The 12,047-nt window shown below is 48.5% G+C and overlaps 1 protein-coding gene across 2 annotated transcripts in view; it reads right to left on the reverse strand.

Moving 5' to 3' along the window:
* Nucleotides 1-369: 369 nt before the first annotated feature.
* Nucleotides 370-12,047, reverse strand: part of FSTL4 (follistatin like 4) — a 361,979-nt gene continuing 350,301 nt past the window's right edge. For both annotated transcript variants that reach the window (XM_033096743.1, XM_033096744.1), the window contains 3 exons: nucleotides 11,092-11,199; nucleotides 4,716-4,825; nucleotides 370-2,706 (listed from right to left, as the gene is read on the reverse strand). In XM_033096743.1, the coding sequence (XP_032952634.1) occupies nucleotides 2,004-2,706; nucleotides 4,716-4,825; nucleotides 11,092-11,199 (921 nt within the window). In that variant the 3' untranslated portion in view covers nucleotides 370-2,003. The remainder of the gene's footprint in view (nucleotides 2,707-4,715; nucleotides 4,826-11,091; nucleotides 11,200-12,047) is intronic.

A 12,047-nucleotide genomic window follows, 5' to 3' on the forward strand; every position in this document is an offset into this window, starting at 1 on the left:
TTCTGCCAGGGGCTGCCACAATTTAGATGATTTTTCCAAAGGGTGAAGTTCATGAAAGTTGGAAAATTTTCAGTGATAAAAGTGGGAGTTTGGAAGTAAATGTGTCAAGAGATTGAGGCAGGAATAAAAAGAAAGGGTGAGATGTGTTACCCATCCATCTTAGCTATTGTGAAACTGCATATTAGGCTTTTGAAGTCAGTTTCTTCAATCTGTATCTACATATTTAACCTTTTAAAAAACCTAATGTGTGAATGTACACATCTAGGCACACTCGTGGGAGTTGTACGGAACCGGCGTTTGGTGGACTAAGATACATGAGACAGATGAGAAGACTGGCTGACCTCAGGGAACGGTGTGTGTGTGTGTGTGTGTATGTATGGGGGGGTGGGGCCCAGGCGGGTTGGGCAGTCAGGTGGGAGTGAAAGGGAGCTGTGTGTATGTAGAGTGAGCAGGGTCTGTGTCTTCCTTTCCCTGAAAGGGGCCCATTCCTCAGCAGCACAGGAAAATCATGACCGTGTTGGCAGGTGAAAGGGCTAACCTAGCTAAGGTATCTGTGATGGGACCACCTCTGCCAACGCCAGATGGCATTCAAGCCAGAAAGCATACCAGAGTGATTTGGCCACTGATGTGAATGAGAAGGAAAGGGGTGTTCTGAGAGCCCAAGGGAGCCTCTTCCTTCCTGAGAGTCTCTGACACAGGAAGTCTTTACAGGGCTGGTTGGGTTATACGTCTGAGAGCCCACCACAGCCTGAGACATTTGGGAATAATTCAGCAGGATAATAACCAGCTGCATCCTTCGGATTCTGCGTTTTAAAGGGTGTATGAAGGGGGAGAGAGAGGCCTGTGTGTAAGACGAAACATTTACTGCAAACACTTAACTGTACTAACTGTTCTGTGATGATGCAGAGGCTGGGGCACGAGAGCTGAGTGCAAGGGCCACAGGCAGAAAAGAAACTAGTTTTTAAAGGGGATCGCCTAAGGAAGCCGCCTGGACCCCACTTGTGTTCTGGGGCTTTCTGCATTGAGCCTGGAGGTCACTATTCTGCAGGCTACTCACACCTTGCCAGGCAAGCTCAGACTGCCCTGAATCTGGCTACTAAATATCCCCCTTCGGTGGTGAAAGGCAGGCACGCAGGGTTTGTTGTGGTCTCTTGGGGTCCCAACCCAGAATGGAGTCTTTACCAATGGGGTGGCCTGATCTGTGCTTTGGGGTGTCAGTGGTATGGAGGACTGTTATTCTCTGATGACCCTTGTTCTTTCTGGCTGTGGGATGTGGGGTGGTGACTCTCAGAGCCTTGGCCTAAGGCAGGGAAGAATAGAGCTGGACCTCGGAGAGTGTCTTTCTGCTTACTAGCATTTGAGATTATAAAAAATTAGTTTTTAATCAAAATTTCCAAAATAAAGTGAGTGATTTCCCCATTCCCCCAAGATGCAATAGTCTTGTTGGCTCTCTCTCAGGCTTACAACAAGTCAAATGGAAAGAAAAGCAAGAAGCAGCTGCAAAGGAGAAAAAAGGTGCAGAGCGAGGACAGATGTGGCTCTTGTGCCAGGAGGGGAAGCCCCTGCTCCTGGTGGGCCCGAGTCTCCAGGCCTGGTTTCAGGCCACTCCATCAGGGTGAAATCTGGCTGGATCTGGCGGTAAAGGAAAATGAATACGTGAAGGCAACCGTCGGAAGTGTCTGCCTGGAAAGCACGAGCTCTCCGTCCCACGGCGTCCCCAGGTAACATGGTGTGTAGCTGGGCACAGAAATGACTCCTTTACACAGCAGCATGGGTTCTCATCGTAGCTCAAGGCATACCTCCTACTTCCTAACGAAAACAACCCCAGTCTGGTTTAGCAGCGCATACCTTAGATTAGGAAACTTGCAAGGAGACCAGTGTTGAACCACAAAGCGAATACAGGTTTTTGCTTTTGTCTGTAAAAATGTACAAAGCGCCTGCTTGGGGCTGCGGTGACAGGATGAAGTGGGGGCCCTGTGGCCCAGGCTCTGTGCCGGCCTCCTTCATACCTCGCCCACCCACACCACTGTGGTCCCCCCCTTGATGCCGGACACCTCACACCGCAGTGCGTTTTGTCGCCCGTTGATGAGAAACAGTGACTCTCGGGCTGGCGTGAGGAGGTACTGTCCAAACAGCCCGCTGTCCCTGACGATCCTGCGGGGCCCTCCCCAGGGCCGGGCGGGGCCCGCGGGCGGCTCCTTGAAGTCCTCCAGCTCGCCCATCTTCCCGGTGGCCAGCTCCAGGAAGAGCAGCGCCGGCTGCGCCTCCAGCGTGGCGTACACGTTGTACTGATTGCTCTGGGCGAAGGAGCGCTGGAAGGCCACGTCTGAGATGCCCTGGCTTAGTCTCAGGTTGTACAGGGTCCGCATCTCCCCGCGCAGCGTGACCTCCTGCACGTACAGCTGGCGGCTGGCGGCGGATGCGCTGACCACGAAGCGCCCGTCCGGGGACGTGTGTGGGGTGCCCGTCACGTCACTGTTGGGGCCGATCACGGCGTCCGTGACACTGTCGATTAGCAGCTGCGGAGCCGCGGGAGTGGCCCCGTCCTGCCGGCACTGGACGAAGAAGTAGCCGCCCAGGTGCGTGTGGGCCATGGCCTGGGGCAGGCAGCCGTGTGTCCGCAGGCCGATGGTCTTGAGGAGCATCAGGGTTTCCAGGTCGACTTTGTGAACGGCGGGCACAGACTTGTTGAAGATGAAGCCGAACCTGGGAGGGGAAGAACGGAGGTGAGAGGTCGGGAGGCCTCTTGCGGGTGGGGGTCCCTCCTTTGCACATCGTGCAGGATTGCAGCCTTTCTCTTCCCCTTTATCAATGATCTAAGAGCCTATCGATAAGATCTACCATTCTGCAGGGGATGGCTTCAAAAGTGACTCATCTAGGACCTCAAACCAGATGCAGGGATTTACACATGCGCTTGTGGTGACACTTAGACACTTATCCTTAGAAATGGTCGAGGAGGAGGGTAAAGGTTCCTCCAGCAGGGTCTCGCTTTGGGATGCCTTTGCATCAGCCTCTCGGAGGCCGTGTAGCGGCTGGGCAGTGGCGGGCCTGTGCCTGGACGGAAAGGGCCATGCCCACGGTGAGGACGAGGCAGGAGAGCCTACATCCTAGCAGTGTTGTGGACCAACTGCCACGTCTGAATGTGAGACGCCGAGGCCAGGAAGCAAGCCCAGGTTTCCTGTCAGCGCCCCGTCTCCCTGAGAGGGGAACGGGAAAGGGCCGCCTCTTCTCTGGCTGCCTGGGTCATGCTGCTGGGAGGGAACGTGGGCAGCGGGCTGACAGGGCCTTTCCCTCTGGAGCCAGGAGGCCTGGTCTGAGTGCCCTGCTAGGTGCAGAGCCTGGGGCAGGAAGAGCAGGGCCGAGAGTTGGAACCTCTGTGCAGGTGAAGAGGGTAGCTCCTTTGGAGGGCTGTTGGGAATGTTTAAGAGGACGCTTTGGTGGAGAGCTCAGCAGGTGATAGCAGCTCACATTTGGACTTCCTGAAATTCCTGGTTGGGGGCCTTTGCAAGCTGCCCAAAGGCCTGGCTCCACTTCACTTTGAACTTGAGAGTCTCTCCTAAACCCCGCTTGCAGATGTGGCACTGCATCCGCCTGTGAGAATGGAGAAAACCTCCTCCACAATTTGCTCTTCAGTAACTGCCTCAGAGTGGGGAAAATGTCCACTTTAAAGCGTCCTTAAAGCCCACTCTTTGTCACAAGGAACTTTAATGTGAAAGCCACACACAGGCACTGCTGATTGGGTTTGCCTGACTCCCAGCTGAATTCAGGGCTCTGAAGGGGTTAGAGGCTCTTCCCCAAGCACTCTCTGCAGTGACAGTGGGGCGGGGGGCTGGGGAGGCCTGAGGTGGTTATTTTCCTCTTTGGGCAAGGATAAATGGGCGGGCCTTGTTTTTACAGGTCCAGTATCAGCTTGCAACAGTGAGTCATTTCTTTCTGGAGAAAGGTGTTTAATGTGAAATTAAAGGAAGGCATACATAGTGCCACATGACAATTGGGTCTTGATGACTATATAAAGGGCAGGCTTAGTCTTCTGGCAGTGGCGACTTTACAGAGGTGTGGGGGTGCTCTGAAATGAATAAGGAGGGGGAGTGGGCAGGCAGGGATGAGGTTTGCAGCTGAGGCCATGGCTGTTATTATGAGGATATTCTTTTGGATGGTGACAAACCAGGCATCCAGGAGGCCTCATTTCCTTGTGGCCCCCCCCGCATGGCTGCTCTGGGGGCTCTGAGAGGAAACATGGGCTGTGGTTAGCAGAGAACAAGGCAGAATGGGGCACTGAAAGGAGACCTGGCTTTGCATTTGGTCTGACTCTGCCAATTCCTGGCTGTGTGATCTTGGCCAGTACCTTAACTTCTCTGAGTCTCAGTTTCCTCCTCTGTAAAATAGGTTTGCGACCACCACTGCTAATTTTCTAGCAAGGAGAGGGTGTTCAATTAATCACTGCTGTTTCCTCCTTTCCTCTGTTGAGGATCTTGAGGATGAGACTTCCTGACCTCACTTGGTCCCTGAGGGCATTAGCACCTGAGTGCCATCCTGACCTTTCACAAGGACTAGGAATGGACCCATTTCTCTGCTCCTTACCGATGGGGTCCAAAGCCAGCCCAGGCAGAGTGGGGGAGACAGAGACAGGAGCAGGTCCCACCCTGGGTGAAGGTGGCCCACGCAGGGCACAGCTGGAGCAGGGAGCGCCATAGGGCCGTGCCGACTGGTCTCACCTGATGTGGTTGATGATAAGGTTTGTTGGGGGAATGAAGAAATCATCCATTCCTGCAAAAGGTGTGCGGATGAGGTGCTGGCCCTGGCCAGTGCTGGCTTCTGTGATCACCTACAACACAGAGCAAGAGTCCTGGTGAGGGCCCATCCACGTGGGGGGCTGGAGACCTGTGCCTGCTCGGGTGGAGACCCCCAGCAGAGCAGCTGCTGCAGAGGTGTGATGGACAAGCCCCAGTGTTGGGGAGGGGATGGGAACAGAGTGGGAGCTGCTCTAGAATGTCATAGGCAGGGACCGAGCCTTCCTAGGAGAGGAAGTGGTGGGACCGGCGTGAATGCCTGAATTGCTCCCTCCTGCTCTGTCAGGCCAGACCTGCTGCACCTTGTCAGCCGCCATGATGGCAGAGTGGGGACTTGCCGGGACCTTCTGAGGTAGGGCCCCAGAACTAAAACATCACCTGCTGAGAGACAACCTCCCCTGCAACAGGGAAGCCCACCTTACCAACTCCTAGGCCACCCTGGGAAAAGGCGAGAGCTTTTAAATAATGAAAATGTCAAATGGTGGAATTGCTTACTGGTTCTTTATTTTCCTTTGATGCCAGGCACCTGGGCCAGTCTGTTGTGAATCTGTCACGTACTGCTCACAGAGGCGTTCTCAGGGAGCTGGGACTCCATAACTTATTAGAGAAAGTACGCATGCTGCGGGGATGCCATCAGAGACCTTGCAATTAGAGTGCCCGGGAGAAATTCCAGTTTCACAAAGGGAACTTGCTGTGAGAAGTAAAGAATCAGGCCCCGCGTTTGGTACAAATTCATACTGACAGGGCAGGGCGGCTTGTGTTTGACTGGAGGTTCCATTTTCTCCCCTGTGGACTCAGGAGGTGACTTGAGCCATTCCCTGGTGTGTGTCCCTGCTGTGTCTGTGTCGGGGACAGCACGCTGGCAGTGCAGAACAGAGAGTGGAGTGATGTCGGAGGTTAGAGAGGACAAGAGAGTGGTCTAGAGGTCCTGCCAGAAAGCCCCCTGGGGTCCACCTGGGCTTCAGTCCATCAGCTACCGGCACCTGGCTCCTGGGCAGGCTGGAGACACAGAGCCAGACAGCCGGTGTCCCCTTGCCTTCTGCATGTGCTCATCAGCCTCCAAGTCCCAGGCCATTGCCCACAAAGGTGGCTGGCCTGCAGCCAGGTGAGGAGCTCGGCCAGCCTGTGGGCAGTTTTGGCTTGAGGGCCCCAAGGACAAGCTCCGACCCAGTGAGCAGGACTGGAGTCAGAGGCTAGATGCTGAACAGGGCGGTGAGACCCTTCTGATCTTGATACTGTGGCCGTGTACACAGAAGGAAGGATGCAAATGTCTGCATTCTGAGGTGAGGACTCTGACTCCCAAGGCTTGGAGCTCTGGATACTTTTTCTGAACTGGGGCTGCCTCCTCAGACGGGTTTGAGGCCTGAGTCTTTTCCAAATCACACTTCCCTGGGGGGTCAGCAGGCAGAATGCTGGATTGGAATGATGAAAGGCTGTCATTTTCAATCTTGGGGAAGCTCTAAAGTAGCATTAGGTTATTTTCCTCTGATTAAAAAAAAAAAAATGGCCCAATGACACTTCCATGGCAAGTCCATGGAGCAAACCTCAGAGAACTGGGCATGAAGAAAATATCTGCATTTGGAAACGGAATCATAGAGAGTCTAGGGGAAAATGCCCAAGAATTCTAAGAAGCCAAGCAATCATTGCTTGATAGCAGGCCTGTTACTTTAGCTTATAATAGAGATGGAAAATTACAGGCTGTCAGCGGTCAGTGTCATTCACGCTTCACCACTCTGGCACCCTATATTCAGAGGTTACTTCATCAAAACGCAGTACCATGGGCCATTGAACTGCTGAGGGCAAGTCAGCCCCATTGCTCTGCGTCATGAGTTCCTTCCTTGGCCTGTGTACTAGCACGTGGCTGGACACATCACTGGGCACCCAAAGTAACTGTCGAAGGCCTCAAATTTGTTGGGCGTGGTGCAGGAGATGTACATATGTATCTGGATATGGGATGTCATTTGAGTCAGCGTGGGGTAAGGAAGATTGAGCATCTCCCTCGGAGAGTGGACAAGCCAGCTAAGAAGTGACACTTGGGGAAGGACAGGGAACAAGGCATCCAGTGGGACAGGCTAAGAGGCAGCTAAAAGCTGGGCCTGGGAGTAGGTGGGCAAGAGAGTGCTGGGCAGGATTAGAGAAGATACAGAAGGTTCAAACCCTGGTTGCTGGGGGAGGACCTCGTGGGGGGTGGGCCTCCATTACAGAAACTATAGTCGTAGCAAAGTGTTGGATATTTAGAAACTTTAGGATATTGTTTTTTAATGTTTTGCAAATATAAGCAATGCAGTGACACATAACGGTGTAGCTACAGCTTTGTGCCTAGCTATGGTCGTGGCCTTTGGGTAAATTCTGAGAAGTTGCTGGATCAGAAAGCACTGTTTTGAAGCTTTTCATTTCCATTCCAAATTACTTACCACACAGGCTGTGCCGCTGACCTTTCTGGGAGCAGCCTTGGCAAGTTTCCTTTACCCTGGCCCACAGCGATGAAGGTAGGCTTATTCACTCTATTTCATTTTCCTGTCATAGTGCGTTTCCTAGATTTGCCAATTATAGTGATGGTGGACATCATGGTCTAATTCCTGAATTAATTAAAATACTTCTGGTGTTTTGTCATTTAGGCAAAATTTGCTCTTGATTTCTGGGAAATAGTCTTCATTATATTTAAAAAGTTTCCTTCTAGTCTTAATTTTAGGTGCTTTTTTAAAAATTTTTTTTATTAAGATGTCTGCTGTATTTGATTAAATGCCCTTTCAGTATTTATTGAAGATATCATAGTTGTTGTTGTTTTTTTCCTGTTTTAATTTGTTTGTGTTACGTATAATGTTGACTGATTTCCTGGGAGTGAAGCATCCTTACATATCTGCTCGAGCAATTAGATGCCATGCTCTATTTCTAATACCATGATTAGTATTTTGATTCTTCATTTGTGAGATTAAAACTAGTATATAAAAAAATAAGACTATTAGACTAATCAGTTTTTGTAATTACAATTATACTGGCTATTTAAAACAAATGAAGGAGCTGTACACTTTTTGCCCATGGCCTGGGATAGTTCAAATAACATTAAAATTATATTTTGAAGGTTTGAGAAAACTCAGCTGTACATTTTTCTATGGTAGATCTTTAATCTTTTAAAAAATCTTTCCTAAGATAATTGTTCTATTCCAAGTTTTCTGTTTGTTAGGCCAGTTTGTTTTTCCACCACATTTGGTAAACAATCATCCATTTCTTCTTAAATTTTCCACCCCAGAGTTGCCATGTAGGATTATTTTTACAATTATTTTCATCCTCCTGTATCTGTAGTCATACCTTTATTGTTTCTCATTTTGTCTTTTTATTCATCAGGCCCGTGAAGAAGTTATGTTTCTCTGTTTGTTCTTTTATTGTTTTGTTTCTATTAATTTCAGTCATTTTATTAATTGCTTCTCACCAGTCACTTTGTTCTTCTAAATTCTTAACACAAATACTTCCCTTGCAGGCTTTTAAGACACAAATATTCCTTGTGTACAGCTTTCGCCGTATCCCATAGGTTTTGATGTAAAATGGTCTGTTTTTCATTGCTTTTGACACAGTTGTAATTTCCCTTTTAATTTCCTCTTTGATTCAATAGCTATCTAGGAGTGTTTTCTATTAGGCCACATTTTAATTATTTCTAATTATTAGCTAATGTAGCCTCTAACATCTTTTACAAAATTTGTTAAAGTTTTCTTTGTGATTACTGATACACTTAATCTATATGTGAACATGTGAAAAAATTCTATTTGGCAGAGGAAAGGTTTTCTATATATTTGTTAAACCAAGCTCCTTATTCCTAGTAAATTTTCCCATGTCATTATTTTGTCTTAAGTGCATTTTTAATCGAGTTCCCTTTGTATTTTTAATCACTCTTGTTTTGTGTATTTAGTTGTCATGTTGTTTGATATCTAGTGGCTGCTTGTTGTCACATAATGTCTCTCCTAATGCTGGTTAGTGCTTGTAACCTTAAATTCTATCTTGTATGGTATTAATATTAACACTTGTACATATTTTTTTGTTCCTCTAGTCTCACTATTTCCACCCCTTTAAATTTAATCTTTTATTATCACTTTGGTTTATATATGCTAGTTTTTTTTTTTTTTAAACCCAATCTGATCGTTTCTGCTTTTAATAGAACAATTCAATTTGTCACATTTGGAATAATGATATTCAGTTCTCAGCTATTAATTTCAAATGACATTCTGTATATCCTCTCTTATCCCAGCAAGATGACATTTTTGAGTATTACCCCCTCCCCTTTCCTCTACGCCGTACTCTCATTTTTACTGAAATAATTTCTCTTTAGTTATAGCCTGGTATCAGGATTTCTCGTCCAGTGTGTCTCCCCTAATTCAAACATCCTTATTTAGCACTTACACATTACCACTTAGTTTCTCCTCATCCATCTCACTTTTAATTTTACACCTTCCTCTTCTAGGTTCATTACTCACGGCTGTCTCCTCTATCTTTTTCCATCTTGGTGTCTTTGATCTGGTTCCTCAAACGTATTCTTTAGATGGGGCACATGAGTGATACGCTCTCTGAATTCTCGAATATCCTTATAGCTTTCTTTGTCCTGATAGGTGAATGCTATCTTGGCTGGGAATGGGATTCTTGATTTCAGCCCTTTTATCTAAGTAGCACGTAGATGTGATTCTATGGTCTTCCAGCTCCTGTTGCAAGTGAGAAGTTCAAGGCCCATCTTGTGTTTCTTTTACAGGTAACGTTCTTTCTGCCTTGTAAGAGTTCCGTTTTATTCTTTTACCAAGAAGGGCAGAGATGTGTCATTCCTCATCAGTCTCACCATGAACTTGTAGATCCCTTTCAATTTACCTGATTAAATTTTTTAGCTCGGAAATTTTATTACAAATTTATGTAATGTTTGACTCCATTCCAACGGTGACCTTTTCTCTTTCTGGACTTCAGAGACTTCAAGTCTTAATCTCTTCATATATTTGCTCTGCAATTTGAAATTTTCGTGCTCTCATCTGTCAGGCAAGTATGTTGGGTCTCAGTAGAAACCATGCATTTTTCAACTTACCTATTGTAGTTTAAAATTAGGAAATCATTTGTGTTCATTTTCAGTTCCAGAAAAATCTTTTTTTTGGGGGCTCTCTCCCCTTGAATTTCCTTAAGCACTTTCTTAGAGCTTCTAGAGGAGGGAGCGATAATAATACTATTTCTCTGAGCTTATACCCTGTTTTGAGTGACCTTTATTCTGGCTCCTAGGTTCTCGAATGGGGTGCTATTATTTGTCTGCTCCCTGGGGCCCAGGACGGGTTGATGTGTCCATCGAGTGACAACTGTCTTAGTTTACAGGACATGAAGTAGTATTCCTGTTCCTCAGTGGTGCAGCACTGCAGCGGACGGCCGGGAGGTGGTCAGTCCTTGGGAAGAAGCTTCTCTAGACCTGCGTGTCCCTCGCCTCTCACCAGGGTGAACTTGGCTCCATGGGCAGCCCTTCTCAGCTGGGGTTCTGAGAGAGAATGAATTAAATCCTAAAATCCGAGGCATCCTTTGTGTGTAATGAATTAACTTTTCTGTGCATGTAGAATGGTTCTATGCACCATCTTTGGGAGAATTGAGAAAACAGGCATTGAAATCACTTTTTGTACAGTGCAATCCTCTCGTGTATCCGTGCTGGGAAAGGCTGAGCCAGACACACTCAACACGGGTGGTCGAGGGAGGAGTTCTTCAGACCTCGGGGCCCAAGCTCTTCCCACAGTGGCTGAAGGTGTGGGCTGCAGAGCCAGACCATGGACAAATTGCCTAACTTTTCTGTGCCCTGGCACTAACTTTTCTGTGCCCTGGTAAGCACTCTGGAAATGGGCTTCCATTTATGGACATAATTGCTGTAGCTTCTTTCCCTCGCCCTTCATGATTGGCCAGCAGCTAGTGCTTGCTTTGACACACTATTCTCCAGCCTGCTCAGCCCAAGGGGAAGAAAGCCTGGACTCCAGGGCTTCACTGCTGTTTGGCCTCAGGAGCTGCTGGCTCAGGCGAGGCAGGTGCTGTGGTGTGGGGGGGGGGGGGCCCAGGAGCCCCATTCTGGCTGTCACAACATCAGAATAGTATCCCTCCTCAATACTACTGTCTTTAACAGCAGGCCTCGCTGATTCTCTGTGAGAGGAAGTGGCTGGAGGCTGTTTCCCACTCTCTCCTCAAGGCTTTATGGACAGACTTCGGATACATGTGATTAGCCACCAAGGGAAGCGGGAGACATTTGTTAGATAGGGAGAGAGGCCTTTTCTGTGGGTAGGTGTCGGCCTCCACGTGTTCAACATACCTGGAGGCTTGGCTGGGACTTATGCACATCCCCCCAGCTCAGGACCCACACTTGGTCATGCGACTTGTCATAGGACAGCTTAGCTGGCAGAGGGTCCACACCTATGGACTTGAAAAAAAATGGTGACAAGTTGGTCATGTTGTTGTAGAGGCCTGCACAGTGGTCATTGCTGGGCTGTGTGCACGTGGCCGTCACTCCTGGGAGAGTGGAAGGCCACCCCGGCAGGCTTGGCAATGAGGCCGTTTGGGAACCCAGGGCTCCCTTCTGGGTCTGTCTTCAGAGGCATACACTTGGTTGTCGGTAATTTCTCCCTTTTAAAAACTTCCTGCTTTACTTAAAGGAAACCCAGAGCATCGTGGCAAAAGCCTAAACATAGAGGCTTTAAGTTTTCCAGTGAAGAACCAGCTGAGGACACACCCATCACTTTTCCTGGATGCCCTTTGGGCTCTTGAAGCCTCAGCATCCTTCCCCAGGCGACTCTGAGGCCCAGATTCTGGTGAGTGGGCCCTTCCCCCTGGGTCATCCGATACTGACTCTCAGACCGGCCATTATCACCTTACCTTCGCACGGTCTCTACCTTGTACATCCTTCAGCTGGAGCTTCTGGAACTCAGACTACAGCAGCAGGCAGACTCGATTCTTATGCTGTAATGGAAACTGCTATTCCCTGTGGCCCTGTCAAACAGACTTCTCTTGCACTTCTTATAAAACTCCATTATAAGTTCCAAAACTCTGTTCTGTGATACTCATGCCACTGGATTATGACTTCTGCTCGTCTTATCATTGGCCAAATGGCCTAGCCAATCCCTTTGTTCACTCAAGACATTAACACATGGCTCACTGTCTTCTCTACCACTCACTTGGTGTCCAAGTTTGGTGCCTTCAAATTCACAGGGACACTTCATCCAAAGCTCCGCTTTCTCAGTTCCTTCTTGGTTTCAAGGATCCTTTCTTCCT

Source organism: Rhinolophus ferrumequinum, chromosome 24 (genome assembly GCF_004115265.2).
Source record: "Rhinolophus ferrumequinum isolate MPI-CBG mRhiFer1 chromosome 24, mRhiFer1_v1.p, whole genome shotgun sequence".
Taxonomy (NCBI): domain Eukaryota; kingdom Metazoa; phylum Chordata; class Mammalia; order Chiroptera; family Rhinolophidae; genus Rhinolophus; species Rhinolophus ferrumequinum.